This window comes from Zonotrichia albicollis, chromosome 27, assembly GCF_047830755.1.
Source record: "Zonotrichia albicollis isolate bZonAlb1 chromosome 27, bZonAlb1.hap1, whole genome shotgun sequence".
Lineage (NCBI taxonomy): Eukaryota > Metazoa > Chordata > Aves > Passeriformes > Passerellidae > Zonotrichia > Zonotrichia albicollis.
The window spans coordinates 4,558,292-4,573,604 of NC_133845.1; the positions used below are offsets into that span (position 1 = coordinate 4,558,292).

Genomic DNA, 15,313 nt, shown 5'->3' on the forward strand with positions numbered 1-15,313 from the left:
GCCCAGCTCAGAGCTTTCAGCAATGCAAATATCCATGGAAACAAGTTGGGCAAACCATCAGAACTCTGCCAGCTCTGCTCCTCCAAGTGGTTAATGCATTGATAGTGACCAATAATCAACATTGTCCCCCAGAGCTGTGCTGTCCTTGTACTCAGAGCTGGGTGCTGAAGGATCATCTCACTTTCAGTAAGATATTCTAGAGAGGGTGAAAAAAACTTGGTGCTGTTGATGTAGCTTAGAGCAGGATGACTGCACTCAAATTCTTGTTCTCCTCAACATGAGGGAAATGCTGCTTTCAGAGGAGCCTGGTCAGCTGCATTCCCAGCATTTTGAGGAATACCAAGTGCAAGTTCTGGGTTTAATACTTCCTTGGTGAGGAACAAGTTTCTTTTGCAGATAGGCAGCATTATTCTTCCCTTAATTGCTTTGGAAAGTTTAATACTTTTGTGCAGAGCTTGGGAGCGGGGAGAAGTGATGTTAGAACTATTGCAGGCTATTTTATTTTAGGTTGGTTCAGTGATGCTCTCAGAGGTGGGTGTCTCCCTGCTATGCCTATGACAGCTGGGGCTGTTCTTTTTAGCTGCTTTGAATAATACCCTGTACACAGAAATAGTTTGCTGTGAAGGAGGGAATTTGGCATAGAGACCCACTCTATAGGTCTAAGGGGAGTTTGGAAGAACTTGAAGTACCATCTCCCTGAGAGATCGTGCAGATTGCTCATCAAGTTCCAGCATGAGTTTCTTGTTTATTCCCTTGTTTACTTCCTGATTCCTTCCCTGGCTCGTTTTGGAGGCAGCGAGCTGGGCTGGCTGGGAAGGAGAATTTATCCCAGCTCTGCTGCACTGCTGATGCCTTGGAGTGGCTGCCTAGAGCAGAGGATAGACAGAGTTAAGGGAATAAAGTGAGAATTTATTAAAAGCCTTTAATAGATGCACCTTGGGCAGGGTTACAGAGGCTACACCCAAAATGGACAATGGTCATGAGGTCTTGTATTTGTGGGGTTCCCAGATGGAGGAAGGAATGATGAATATGACTCCATGTTCTTAGAAGCCTAATTTATTATTTTATAATACTATATTGTATTAAAGAATACTATACTAAACTATAATAAAGAATAGAGAAAGGATACTTACAGAAAGCTAAAAAGATAATAATGAAAACTCGTGACTCTTTTCAGAGTCCTGACACAGCTTGGCCCCGTTTGGCCATTGAGTCAAAACAATTCACATGAAACCAATGAAACAATCTCCAACCACATTCCAAAGGGGCAAAACACAGGAGAAGCAAATGAGATAATTATTGTTTTCATTTTTCTCTGAGGCTTCTCAGCTTCCCAGGAGAAGAATCATGGGCAAAGGGATTTTTCCAGAAAATATAACTGCCACAATGAGGTTTTCAGACAGATTTAAGTTTGGTCTATTCACATATCAGAGGTTAATCCTCCAATTACAGCTTCAGCTAATGAAGTCATTCATAGTTTCTTGAAGCCTCTTCCCTCCAGGCCTGGAGCCTGCTACAAGTGGTTGTAGCAGGAAGAGATAGGGAAAGAACCTGCCTTTGTCCAAGTCCAAGAAAAGATGGACTTGGAACCGTTGAACCCCCTTGTTGATTTCAAGCCAACCACATAGACCACTGATGCTTCTTTCTCATAAAGAGATGTTAATAAAACAATTCCATAGCCTTGTCAAGACTAAATTGCAGCTGAAAACCCAGCACATCTCTACCTAAATATGGCCAACCACTCACAACTTAACTTCCAAGACGCTTCCTCACCTATCATAGAAGAGCCGATAGGATTCCGTGACCATGCCCTAATGTGAGGGTGTTCACAGGGGTCTGAGGATGAGGGAAGAGACGAGGATCTGACTCCATGCTTCAGAAGGCTTGATTTATTATTTTATGATATATATTACATTAAAACTATACTAAAAGAATAGAAGAAAAGGTTTCATCAGAAGGCTGGCTAGGAATAGAATAGGAAGGAATGATAACAAAGGCTTGTGGCTTGGCTCTCTGTCCGAGCCAGCTGACTGTGATTGGCCATTAATTAGAAACAACCACATGAGACCAATCCCAGATGCACCTGTTGCATTCCACAGCAGCAGATAATCAATGTTTACATTTTGTTCCTGAGGCCTCCCAGCTTCTCAGGAGGAAAAATCCTAAGGAAAGGATTTTCCATAAGCGATGTCTGCGACACCCTAATGGTTGCACTAGCAATCTGCAGCCTAGTCCTCTACCTGTTAACCCACACACTCACAGAAAAACTATCATCAAGAATAAGGATAAGGAAAACTGCCCACTAAACAGAAGACAACTATACAGATGGCAAACAGAATCCATCTTGCCTTGCAATCTGGGACATGCACCCTCATGATGCACTAGCAAGCCAATTAGCCACCATGTCCATCATCCTCCTTCCTATCTCCCATATTATCCTTACCATTATCTAAGAAACTCAGGATTACCTAAACCTTCAAAGCCTTAAACGGGAGTTAGCACAGGCTCTGAAAACCACAAAAACTTGAAACTCCAGGTGTCACCGGCGGCGGTGTTTTGCAGGGAAGCTGTGCCTGCAGCACGAGGAGCTGGCCAAGAAGTGCATCGCGGCGCTGGCGCGGGAGCTGGAGGTGTCGCCGGACGTGGCCGTGCGCAGCAACGCGGCGCTGGTGCTGTGCGACCTGTGCGTGCGCTACACCTCGCTGGGGGACAGGTACATCCCCAACATCTCGCTGTGCCTGCGCGACCCGCACCCCTTCGTCCGCAAGCAGACCCTCATCCTCCTCACCAACCTCCTGCAGGTGAGATCGTGCGGAAATTTTTTGGATAGAAATCCGTTTTAAGTGAAATGTGCGTTTTTGAATTGAGTCTGTAGCTTGCAAACACAGCTGCAACACCTCTCAGACTATTGGAGACACCCTCATCCTGCTCACCAGCCTTCTGCAGGTGAGATCGTGCGGAAGTTTTCCGGATAGAAATCCGTTTTAAGTGAAATGTGCATCTTTGAATTGAGTCTGTAGCTTGCAAACACAGCTGCAACACCCATCAAACTATTGGAGACACCCTCATCCTGCTTACCAACCTCCTGCAGGTGAGATCATGCGGAAATTTTTTGGATAGAAATCCATTTTAAGTGAAATGTGCGTTTTTGAGTTAAGTCTGTAGCTTGCAAACACAGCTGCAACACACCTCAAACTATTGAAAACACCCTCATCCTGCTCACCAACCTCCTGCAGGTGAGATCGTGCAGAAGTTTTTTGGATAGAAATCCATTTTAAGTGAAATGTGCATTTTTGAATTAAATCTGTAGCTTGCAAACACAGCTGCAACAACCATCAAACTATTGGAGATGCCCTCATCCTGCTCACCAACCTCCTGCAGGTGAGATCCTGTGGAAATTTTTTGGATAGAAATCCGTTTTAAGTGAAATGTGCATCTTTGAATTGAGTCTGTAGCTTGCAAACACAGCTGCTACACCTCTCAAACTATTGGAGACACCCTCATCCTGCTCACCAACCTCCTGCAGGTGAGACAAGGTAGAAATTTTCCAGAGTAGAAATCCATTTTGATTTAGGTGAAATGTACATTTTTAATTTAAGTCTGTAGCTTGCAAACATAGCTGTAACACCCCTCAAACTATTGGCTAATGAAGGAGACACCCTTATCCTGCTCACCAGCCTTCTATAGGTGAGACACAGAGGAAATTTTCCAGAGTAGAAATCCGTTTTAAGTGAAATGAATATTTTTTAATTAAGTCTGTAGCTTGCAAGCACATCTTCAACACCCCTCAAACTACAGGCTAATTAAGGAGACACCCTTATCCTGCTCACCAACCTCCTCGTTTAGGTGAAATGTAAATTTTTGAATTAAGTCTGTAGCTTGCAAACACAGCTGCAGCACCTCTCAAACTATTGGCTACTGAAGGAGAGAGCCTTATCCTGCTCACCAGCCTTATGCAGGTGAGATTATGTGGAAGTTTTCCTGAGTAGAAATCCATTTTGGTTTAGGTGAAATGTGCATCTTTGAATTAAGTCTGTGGCTTGCAAACACATCTGCAACACCCCTAAGGAGACACTCTTATCCTGCTCACCAACCTCCTGGTTTAGGTGAAATGTACATTTTTGAATTAAATCTGTAGCTTGCAAGCATAGCTGCAGCACCCCTCAAACTATTGGAGACACCCTCATCCTGCTCACCAGCCTCCTGCAGGTGAGACACAGTGGAAATTTTCTGGATAGAAATCCGTTTTAAGTGAAATTTTCGTCTTTGAACTAAATCTGTAGCTTGCAAACACATCTGCAACACCCCTCAAACTATTGGCTAATGAAGGAGACAGCCTTATCCTGCTCACCAACCTCCTGCAGGTGAGATTATGTGGAAGTTTTCCTGAGTAGAAATCCATTTTGATTTAAGTGAAATGTGCATCCTTGAACTAAATCTGTAGCTTGCAAGCACAGGTGCAACATCCCTCAAACTTTTGGAGACGTCCTCATCCTGCTCACCAAGCTTCTGCAGGTGAGACAAAGTAGAAATCTTCCAGAGTAGAAATCCATTTTGATTTAGGTGAAATGTACATTTTTAATTTAAGTCTGTAGCTTGCAAACACAGCTGCAGCACCTCTCAAACTATTGGCTACTGAAGGAGACAGCCTTATCCTGTTCACCAACCTTATGCAGGTGAGATTATGCTGAAGTTTTCCTGAGTAGAAATCCATTTTGGTTTAGGTGAAATGTGCATCTTTGAATTAAGTCTGTGGCTTGCAAACACATCTGCAACACCCCTCAAACTACAGGCTAATTAAGGAGACACCCTTTTCCTGCTCACCAACCTCCTGGTTTAGGTGAAATGTGCATTTTTGAATTAAGTCTGTAGCTTGTAAACACATCTGCAATACCCCTCAAACTTTTGGAGGCACCCTCATCCTGCTCACCAGCCTCCTGCAGGTGGGCAAAATGGAAATTTTCTGGATAGAAATCCATTTAAAGTGAAATGTACATTTTTTGAATTGAGTCTGTAGCTTGCAAAGGAGTGCAGTGTAAAAACAGTATTGAAGAGCACACCTGCCATGGGGTGGCAGAGCAGATTTTTCATTTTTCTATTTATTCTTCATACCTGGGGTAAACCTCAATGTGCTGCTGTGGCATTTATGCTGCTTAGAGCATCCTCCAAAATACTTGGGGTTGTTTTGGGGTTTATTTTATGTGCCCCTGGCTGAGGTTTTACAGCTTGTTCATTTACCTGACTACAATTTGGAGGTTCACATGAAGTTTTCCTGGTTCATGTTGTTGATTTCTGCTGATTTCCACAGGAGGAGTTTGTGAAATGGAAGGATTGCCTCTTCTTTCGGTTTGTCAGTGTCCTGGTGGATCCAAACCCAGATATTGCCAGGTAAAAATCTCAGCTGTGAAATGATGGAGGAGTGAAATGAAGGGCAGAGATGTCTCAAAACCTGTCTCAGGCTTGGCACCTTCACACTGTGAAGAGAAATGCCATTGATAAAGTAGATTATCCCTCTAACCTCTGTACTTCCTTAGGGTCTGCAGTGGTGGCACAGGGGTGATGAGCCTCTCCCAAGGACATTTAAAAGTCCCAAAGTGTCCTTGGCTGTCCTCAAAATGTTCAACTCTGCTCTATTCAGGACTCAGTCATCCAGAAAAAAAGGAATTTTTGAGTCAGACCCTTGTGAAATCTTCCTTGTGGTTTTCAGACAGCTCTCAAGTGCTGGGTTTGTTTAAGAACTAGGATTAAATATTTTGCTGCAGTTTTTTTTTTTCTTATATTGCATGCCTTTCCTTTTCAGCCTTCTGCCACATCTTGTAATTGTCAGAGGAATGACCTGTCAAATGATGTGTCAGAGGAATTATGCACTCTGATTTTGAGTGCATGTTTATGAAGTTTTTAGAGATTTCAGGGTTTCCAGCTGCTCTGTTATGTGAGAAATGAATGGGGCAGGTTTCTCTCAGGTGGGGAGCTCATGTAGAAATTAGGGTTACAGAGGAGGATTGGACACCTTGCTGCTCATTTCTGCCTGGAACAGTCAATCTGAGATGGATATTTCCAGAACCATCAACCTTTTATCAATTACCATTCACATTTCCTTTTCTCTTCAGTGTCTTTTATATCTAAAAATGTCTTTCCAGTAGATGGTGGCATTGCAGCATCGTGTTCCTCCCATTTCTTTGGGAGCCTTTTCCTTTGCATCTGCATTTGGAGACAGCATCCAGACAAAACCACTTTCTCCAAGCCTGGGGTTGCCTTGCAGCTCTTGCAGGACCTTTAGTGATTAACTTGTTGCTGAGTGCTGTGTCTCAGCCATGGTGGAGCTCAGGTTATTTAAATAATTAAAATGCTGTGCCTGGATTCAAGTTCAGATTTATTTCTGAATAATAATAAACTCAGTTTGTTTTAATGGCCATAAAAATGAGTAGTGCTGTGGATTCTGGAGGTGTCTGTCCCTCTGGAAATGTCTGTCCCTCTGAGAAAAGCATGGAAGTCAGTGAGCTGGGCAAGAATTAAATGTATTGAGGGAGATGTGGCAGAGGAAAACCATCCTCCTGCCTTGAGAGCCCTGCACAGCTTCAGGGGTGGCTTTTGGAATCTATCCAGTGATAATTTCTTCCTTCTCCCCCTGTGCAGGTTTGCAGAGTTCTGCCTGGTGCATCTCTTGCTGAAGAGGAACCCTGTGATGTTCTCCCAGCACTTCATCGAGTGCATCTTCCACTTCAACAGCTACGAGAAACACCAGAAGTACAACAGGTTCCCCCAGAGCCAGAGGTCAGTTGAGCACATTCCTGGCTAATTTTTGCTAAATTATGGGCTGTCTGGCCATGCAGCTCTCAGTGACAGCACAGCATTTGTGGCACTTGGTAATTATCCATGCAAGTGCTGAGTTGTGTCCTGCCTTCCCCGTGACACTGCTGTGTGTAATTTGTAGGACTGTGTGCTGTCCTAGCAGGTTTATGGCTCTTAAAAGTGGCATGCAAATATCCCTGGCTGATTTAAGGTCTCATTATTCCTGGGAGCTGGCATGAAGTGATTTGGGCCTCTGTAAAATGTTGTGCTCTGCCACAGGGCGAAGCAGCTCTTCTCTCTGAAGGGGAAGGAGAACAAGGAGAAGAGGATGAGGATCTACACCTTCCTGCTGGACCATTTCACGGATGAGCAGAGGTTCAGCATCACCACCAAGATCAGCCACAGCATCCTAGGTAAGGGTTTAAAAATGCCCTTAAAAGTCTGGCAAACAAAAACCTGCTGTCTTTGTAAAATCTCACGATCCAGGTGTATAAAATCTCACGATCCAGATGTATAAAATCTGACAATCCAGGTGTATAAAATCTCACAATCCAGGTGTATAAAATATCATGATCCAGGTGTATAAAATCTCACGATCCAGATGTATACAATCTCATGATCCAGGTGTTTTATCCTGGCTTGCCCATCACTGCTGCTTCTGGAAAAACAAATGATTCCTTGCCTGTGTGTTCCAGCTTGCTTTGTGGATGAGATCCTTCCTTTGGACCCAGAAGGCAGTGAGCTGCTCTCAGATACATTTGCAGTGCTCAGCTGCAAAGAAATCAAGCTCTCAAGTATGAGGTCCAAACCTGACGAGGACGTTCAGGCTGATGAAGATGAGATGGCCATGGCCAATGCTGTCATGCAGGTGGCCCAGAAAAAGCTCATTTCACAGGTGAGGGGTACCTGCTGTGCTCTGGGGAAAGGGCTGGGTAGCTCTGTGTGTTGTAAAAGCACAATATGAAGGCAGAATTGGTGAGGGATGCTCGTTGTGGGGGTGGAGGGAGCAGAAGTGCATTTCCCAGGAGCCAGGGGAGCTGTGCTGAGCTGGATTTGTTCCCCAGCCCTCTCCTTGGCGAGGCATCTGAGCGGAACAATGATTTTCCTGCACCTCTGGGCAATTTGCCTTCACTGTGAGATCTGAGTGACTTAGTGATGCATCTGAAAAGGCTCCACTTAGGTTAAAAGCCTCTGTGCATGTGTGTGGTGTAAGAGCAGCCTTAATTACAGTGATTCCCTGGCTGTGGAGGGAGAACTCCTCTGTGGAGCCAGAGTGGCTTCTCCTTCACTGCCTCCCATAACCGTTCATGCCTCGTTCACAAAAAGGTTCAAAAGAAGAATTTCATCGAAAACATCATCCCAATAATCACATCACTCAAGTCCTTGATGGAGCAGAAGAGGATCCCAGCTCTCAAGGACCTGATGAACTGCCTGAGGGTAAGGGGAAGCGTTTTCCTGCTGGTCGTGATGTTTTGATCCTCCCTGGAGTTAATGTGCAACCACTGCCACAAGCCAGAGCCTTGTGAGGAGGGAGGGATTCAGAAGATAGGATGTTGTGACACTGCCACTGCGTTAAATAACGTGAGAGGTGGAGGGATTGGAGATGAGGCTCTCAGTGTGGAACGTGGGCAGGAGGAGAGCTCAAACGCTGCGAAGCTTTTCCATGTTCCGAGGAACAAATTGGAGATAAAACTCTTCAGTCTGTTAAAAACACCTCTGCTCTACCAACTGGTGTTTCCTTTTGCTCCCGAGCAGCTGTGATCTGAATGGGGATGTGAATCAGTAGCTGGGGGAGATTTCTGAAGGGCTCCAAACATTCCTTGTTGCTGCAGGAAATGATGCAAGATTACCGAAACGAAATCAAAGACTTCTTTGCTGTGGACAAGCAGCTGGCAGCCGAGCTGGAGTATGACATGAAGAAATATGAAGAGCAGCTGGCCAGGGAGAAGGAGTCAGAGCAGGAGCAGCTCCCAGCAGCCCACAGGGAGGTGGTTATTGCCATTAACTCTCTCCATGTCTCCTCTGCTCTAATTCCTGTGCTCCCAATGTCCATGCCCTACCTGGGGACCCTGTCCACGGAGCAGGATGGTTATCAGGGGTTTTCCTCCCTCTTTTCCTCCCTCTGACAGAAGTTTTGTTTTCAGAGTCATTGAATAGCCTTAGAACCTCAGCAAACAAAGCCAAGAGGAGCAGCAAATGATGAATGGAGAGAGAATTCAATTTAAAGGAAAAAGCAAGTCTAATTCGGCACTGGCTGGGCTTAAATGTTATATTCTCTCTGCACCCAGAATGATAAACTGGTAACAAAGAAAAGAGTTCGCTTTGACTGACTTTAGGTGTCTACAAAGTGAAAGTTCAAACCTGTCCCAGTCATGAGATACTCTTTTAAATTCAGTGTAAAGAAATAAATATGTGCCTGAGTCAGTTGTCCTGAGCTATTTTAGATCCCTACCTTAAGATGAGGTGACTTCTTGCCTGGAAGTTCATTTCTCTGCAGACCTTAGAAGAGCACTTTATATATATATAGACCTCTAAACTGGGACATGTGTGTCCCTGCTCACTTCTTGGTAAAATTTTGCCCAATAAATTGTTCCTCCCCAGCACCCTTTGCATCCATCCCACAAAGGGCAGTTCTGAAACACTCAGGCCCAAGCACCTTGCAGGGTTTTCTGCTCTTGTCTCCCCTGTCAGACATGACCTGTTCTCCTGTTTTCCACAGCAGACTCCATCTCTGGAGAGAGCTGCAGCTCCTGGTGGCCAGAATGATTGCAGTGCTCAGCCCTCAGGGGGTGGGAGGGCGTCCACACCTGGCTCCATCCCTCCCCCTGGCCCCTCTGAGTTTGCCACCCCGCGTGCTGAGGCTCTGAAACAGCCGCTGGTGGGTCGCAGGTATGGGCTCCTCTTTGTTACCTGGTATTTTACATTTATTACATATTTCTATTTATTTTTATTTATTTATATTTGTATTATTTTAATATTATATCTTATTTTATGTTCTATATGTACTTATATTATTTTTATTATTTTATTATGTATCTATATCATATATATTGGTTATTTTTATATTAGAGTTCATATATTTTGTATTTTATTTGTAATTTTTATTAGTTTTATTAAGTGTTTATATTTTATATTTATATTATTTTTATATTTGTGTTTAGATATTTCTACTTTATTTATTTTATTTTATTTTGTTATACATTTATATTTTTATATTAGTTTTACAATAGTTTATATATTCTTATATATATTACATATTCTATATTTTTAATTTATTTATATTATTGATATTATTTATTTTAATTTTTTATTTATGTTATAATTTTATGTGATTTTTACATTAAAGTTTCTATATTATTTTATATTTTTATATTTATTTATATTATATATATTTATTATATTGTATATTTATTATATTATAATTTTATATGATTTTTATATTAGGGTTTATATATTATTTTCTATTTTCTATTTTTAATTTATTTATATTGTTTATTTTATTTTTATTATTTATATTTTTATATTACTTCATATTAGAGTTTATATATTTACTGTTTTTATATTTTAATTTATTTCTATTATTTATTTTATTTATATATTTCCATTTATTTATGTCGCTTTGCTGATCCTTTCTTTAGAGAGTGGTCTGAAACTCATGGGTCTTGCAGCATAATCTCATTATTAGGTGTTGAGGGAGGGGACAGATTTTCCCTCAGGGTCTCATTGGGGCTTTCAGAGGGAGATGCCAGCTGCTGTCCCTTTGTGCCATTGGGCAGCATCCCTGAGCTCTGGCCATCCTCACCCGTGTCCCTGTGTCCCTTTGTCCCTTGGGCAGCGTCCCTGAGCACTCTGGCCATCCTCACCTGTGTCTCTTTGTGCCCTAGGGCAGCGTCCCTGAGCACCCTGGCCATCCTCACCTGTGTCCCTGTGTCCCTTTGTGCCATTGGGCAACGTCCCTGAGCACCCTGGCCATCCTCACCTGTGTCCCTTTGTGCCATTGGGCAGCGTCCCTGAGCACCCTGGCTATCCTCACCCGTGTCCCTGTGTCCCTTTGTGCCCTAGGGCAACGTCCCTGAGCACCCTGGCCATCCTCACCCGTGTCCCTGTGTCCCTTTGTGCCCTAGGGCAGCGTCCCTGAGCACCCTGGCCATCCTCACCTGTGTCCCTGTGTCCCTTTGTGCCCTAGGGCAGCGTCCCTGAGCACCCTGGCCATCCTCACCTGTGTCCCTGTGTCCCTTTGTGCCCTAGGGCAGCGTCCCTGAGCACTCTGGCCATCCTCACCTCGGCCAGGAAGGCTCTGCAGGAGAGGTGCCAGCAGCGCAGCAGGAGCGTGGGCAGGAGCCTGTCAGCTTCCTCCGAGGCAGCGGGCACAGCTGGCAGCCACCAAGGTGAGAACTGCCCTGCAGGGGCACAGCTGACACCAGCAGAGTGAGAACTGTCCTGGCCCTGCTTTACATGGGCACAGCTGGCACAGCAAGGTTGGAACTGCCCTGGCTCTGCTCTGCAAGGCCCCAGGCAGAGCTGCAGTGAATTCCAAATCTCACTCACTCCCTTCTTGTTCCCAGTCTCCTTCCAAAGCCTGAACCAACAGTCCAGTGGAGGAACCATGGCTGGGGTGGGGAGAGCAATCAGCACCCCAGAGGGTGAGTAGGAACTGGTGTTCCCATTACAATACAGTAAATCTTCTGTGTTGAATATTCTGATTCTCACTAACCAGTCTAATACAATATACAAATCCTACAGCATTTCCATACAGCCTATAAGAATCATTACATTACCACACTTTGTTACATTTTAAACCCTAAAAACTCCTCTTTGGGCCCCTTCTGCCAAGCTGTAGGGTCTGCTCTGACCCCTGGGCCTGTCTGCAAGCAGAGGGTGTTGTTCCATCAAAAGGGGATCACCTTCAGCAGCCACACCATTGTTTTCCAGTTGTTCAGTAACTGAGGGATCTCAAAGCTTGCTTTCATTTCAATCTCGCTTATAGTTTCTGTATTCTCAAAATCTTTTGCCAGGCAATCATATTTATAAGGCTTTCCTGTTTCATCTTCCCCAACAATGGCTGTGGATTATTTATTTATCTAAGGGCTTGTAGGAAAGAAGAGCCCTCCTGAAACCAAGGGATGAGAAAACTGAAACTGTGCATAGGAAAGCACGGTGCAGTGTCTCCATGTGCATCTCACAGGGTCAGCGCAGGAGGGAATTTATTTTGGGATGCTGAGTTAACAGTGTCCCTTGTTCCCTCCTTGTCTCTGGGGTGCTGAAGAGGAAGGTGGTTGTGCTTCCTCAGCCCAGAAGTGTGGCAGTGCCCCTCACACACTGCAAACCCCTGCCAGCCCTGAGCAGCCACTGGAAAATCTGATCCTGTCCTTCCTTCCCCGTGTGCTGGGCTGCACTTGTTGCCTCAATGTCTCTCTTTGCCTGAGCAATTAGCAAAAGAAAATAAAAGTGGGGTTTAGTGCAAGAAGTGTTTTTAGAGAGCAGGATTCTTTGAGTGCTGTGGTCTCCTGGAAGCTTGCACGGCTGTTGCTCTTAAAGCACCATATGGTGAAAAAGGAGGGAAAATGTTAATCTGCAGTGGTGCTGGAGCTGAATTCCTGCTTTGCTTGGAGGCAGCATGTGTCCTTCAGCAGGGAGACAAACTGTACAGAGCAGGAGCATCACTTCAGTCAGCGTGTGTTGAGCCATCTGTATGGTGGCACAGGCTGACAGACAACCAGAATAAAACATTTTATTCCTCTGCTGTATCATTCTGAGACTGCTGGAGACGCAGTTCTTTGTAAACAGGTTTGTACTTGAGAAGTTGGGAGCAGCTGTCCCCTCTTGCTGCCTCCTTCAGCTGTTCTGGCTGTGTTCTCTCCCTTCCCTTCTGGCTTTGGGGCTCCTCAGCTCCTGCTTGGTGCTTTGGGAGTGAGCTGGGTGAGGGGAATTGTACATAAATTGTACATTATTGTGGAGATAACCACACTGCAAGGAAGCCCTACTTCCCCCTTTTTCCCCCCCTTTTTTTCCCCCCCTTTTTTTCCCCCCCTTTTTTTCCCCCCCTTTTTTTCCCCCCCTTTTTTTCCCCCCCTTTCCCCCCCCCCTTTTTTCCCCCCCTTTGTTCCCCCTTTTTTTTCCCCCATTTTTCCCCCATTTTTTCTCCATTTTTTCCCCATTTCTTTTCTACTTAATCTTTACCATTTCTTTCCCCTTTTTTTCCCTTCCTTGCCCATCACTTTACCAAGGTAACTTTTTCAGGCCCACACTGCACAGAGTCACTGGCACAGTCCTGGGAGATTCAGGGCAGAGTTAAGGCAGATGGATCAAGTTTGATTTCTGCTCTAAGCTTCAGTGATTCCCTTCCAGGACAGGGCAGGAGTTACAGAGCAAACCCAGCTCAGCTGTGAAGTTTCCAACTCCTGCCCTATAAAGCACTTCCTACCTTAATTCCTTGTGAAAGGTTCTGGGAAACACGAGCATAAAACAGAGCGTTGAGTTAAGTAAAATCTGAATATTGTGACATCTCTCCATGAGATAAATGACAGGAAAGAGACAGCTGACAACCAGGGCCTATTCAGGCAAGCTAAATTCTACCTAGCTCCCCTGTCAAGTGATTCCTCTTGTCTGGCTGCTCCTCACTGAGTGGCTCTTGAGGGCCTTTGGCAGTTTTCAGATTCTGCCTTGAGGAAGAGGAGCAGCTGCTCTGGGAGGGATGGCAGAGCTTCAGTGCCTGCAGGGCAGGGGGCACAGCACCAAGGTGCCACCCTGATTGCCTCCAGCCAGGGAGGCTGTGAGGGTGGGATTTGGGGGTGATGTGCCCATCACAGCACAGGGGTTTGGGGCTGGATTTGGGGTGATGTGCCCATCACAGCACAGGGGTCTGAGGCTGGCATTTGGGGGTGATGTGCCCATCACAGCACAGGGGTTTGGGGCTGGATTTGGGGTGATGTGCCCATCACAGCACAGGGGTCTGAGGTTGGGATTTGGGGTGATGTGCCCATCACACCACAGGGGTTTGGGGCTGGATTTGGGGTGATGTGCCCATCACAGCACAGAGGTTTGGGGCTGGGATTTGGGGGTGATGTGCCCATCACAGCACAGGGGTTTGGGGGTGATGTGCCCATCACAGCACAGGGGTTTGGGGCTGGGATTTGGGGGTGATGTGCCCATCACAGCACAGGGGTTTGGGGGTGATGTGCCCATCACAGCACAGGGGTTTGGGGCTGGGATTTGGGGGTGATGTGCCCATCACACTCAACACAGAGGTTTAAGGCTGGCATTTGGGGTGATGTGCCCATCACAGCACAGGGGTCTGAGGCTGGCATTTGGGGGTGATGTGCCCATCACAGCACAGAGGTTTGGAGCTGGGATTTGGGGGTGTTGTGCCCATCACACTCAACACAGAGGTTTAAGGCTGGCATTTGGGGTGATGTGCCCATCACAGCACAGGGGTTTGGAGCTGGATTTGGGGGTGATGTGCCCATCACAGCACAGGGGTTTGAGGCTAGATGGGAGACCCTGAGGTCTGTGAGGAAGAGATGGATATGTGTGTTTGCAATTAACTGGATTTACTTACTCTGTGACACTTGAGTGTGGCACAGCAGCCTGCCTTGCCCTCTGGCTGTGTCACAGGCTGCTAATAAATGATTTTTTTTATTTTATTTTATTTCCAGAGACCATGAATGATTTGACTTTTGGTGCTGGGGTCAGCTACATCAGCCTGATGCACACACCCCATTCAGCTCCAGGCAAGTCACCTCTGGCATTCTTATTTGAGGGGAGGGGGAAATGAAACCAACCCCAAATGACCAAACTCTGTGGCATTTTGTAAAATACGAAAACACGTGTATTGTTTGCAGTGAAGAAAGAGGCTGAGGATGGGCCGAGGGATATCATCTGTTTGACATCGCCAGAGAAACCGTGAGTGCAGCACGGGGCTGGGGCTGGCAGTGCTGGGAGAAACAGAGGGGCTGGAGCAGGCAGGGAGAGAGAGGGGCTGGAGCAGCCACTGCAGGAATGAAGGAAGGCTGGAACATCCACTGCAGGCAGAGAGAGAGGGGCTGGAACATCCACTGCAGGCAGAGAGAGAGGGGCTGGAGCAGCCACTGCAGGGAGAAAGAGAAGCTGGAGCAGGCACTGCAGGCAGGGAGAAAGGGGCTGGAAGATCCAGTGCAGGGAGAGAGAGGGGCTGGAGCAGGCAGAAAGAGAGGATGGAACAGGCAGGGAGAGGCTGGAACATCCACTGCTAGGAGAGAGAGAGGGACTGGAACAGGCAGAGAGAGAGAAGCTGGAACAGGCACTGCAGGCAGAAAGAAACACTGGAGCAGCCACTGTAGAGAAAGAGAGGGGCTGGAGCAGGCACTGCTGGCAAAGAGGGGCTGAAACAGCCACTGCAGGCAGAGGGAGAAGCCAGAGCAGGCACTGCAGGCAGAAAGAGGGGCTGGTACACTCACTGAGGCAGAAAGAGGAGCTGGAGCAACCAGTGCAGGGAGAGAGAGGTTGGAGCAGGGAGAGAGAGGGGCTCTAGTAGGCAGAAGGA

General features: G+C 46.0%; 1 protein-coding gene across 5 annotated transcripts in view; it reads left to right on the plus strand.

Annotated features, from left to right (window-relative positions):
* NCAPD3 (non-SMC condensin II complex subunit D3) overlaps positions 1-15,313 on the plus strand; it is a 44,071-nt gene that overhangs the window by 25,092 nt on the left and 3,666 nt on the right. For 4 of the 5 annotated variants that reach the window (XM_074559448.1, XM_074559452.1, XM_074559451.1 and 1 more), the window contains exons 23-34: positions 2,563-2,801; positions 5,309-5,388; positions 6,637-6,774; positions 7,072-7,205; positions 7,488-7,687; positions 8,119-8,229; positions 8,625-8,780; positions 9,512-9,681; positions 11,041-11,180; positions 11,358-11,435; positions 14,448-14,522; positions 14,634-14,694. In XM_074559448.1, coding sequence (XP_074415549.1) covers positions 2,563-2,801; positions 5,309-5,388; positions 6,637-6,774; positions 7,072-7,205; positions 7,488-7,687; positions 8,119-8,229; positions 8,625-8,780; positions 9,512-9,681; positions 11,041-11,180; positions 11,358-11,435; positions 14,448-14,522; positions 14,634-14,694 — 1,582 coding nt within the window. The remainder of the gene's footprint in view (positions 1-2,562; positions 2,802-5,308; positions 5,389-6,636; positions 6,775-7,071; positions 7,206-7,487; positions 7,688-8,118; positions 8,230-8,624; positions 8,781-9,511; positions 9,682-11,040; positions 11,181-11,357; positions 11,436-14,447; positions 14,523-14,633; positions 14,695-15,313) is intronic. The other variant, XM_074559449.1, reaches the window with a different exon arrangement.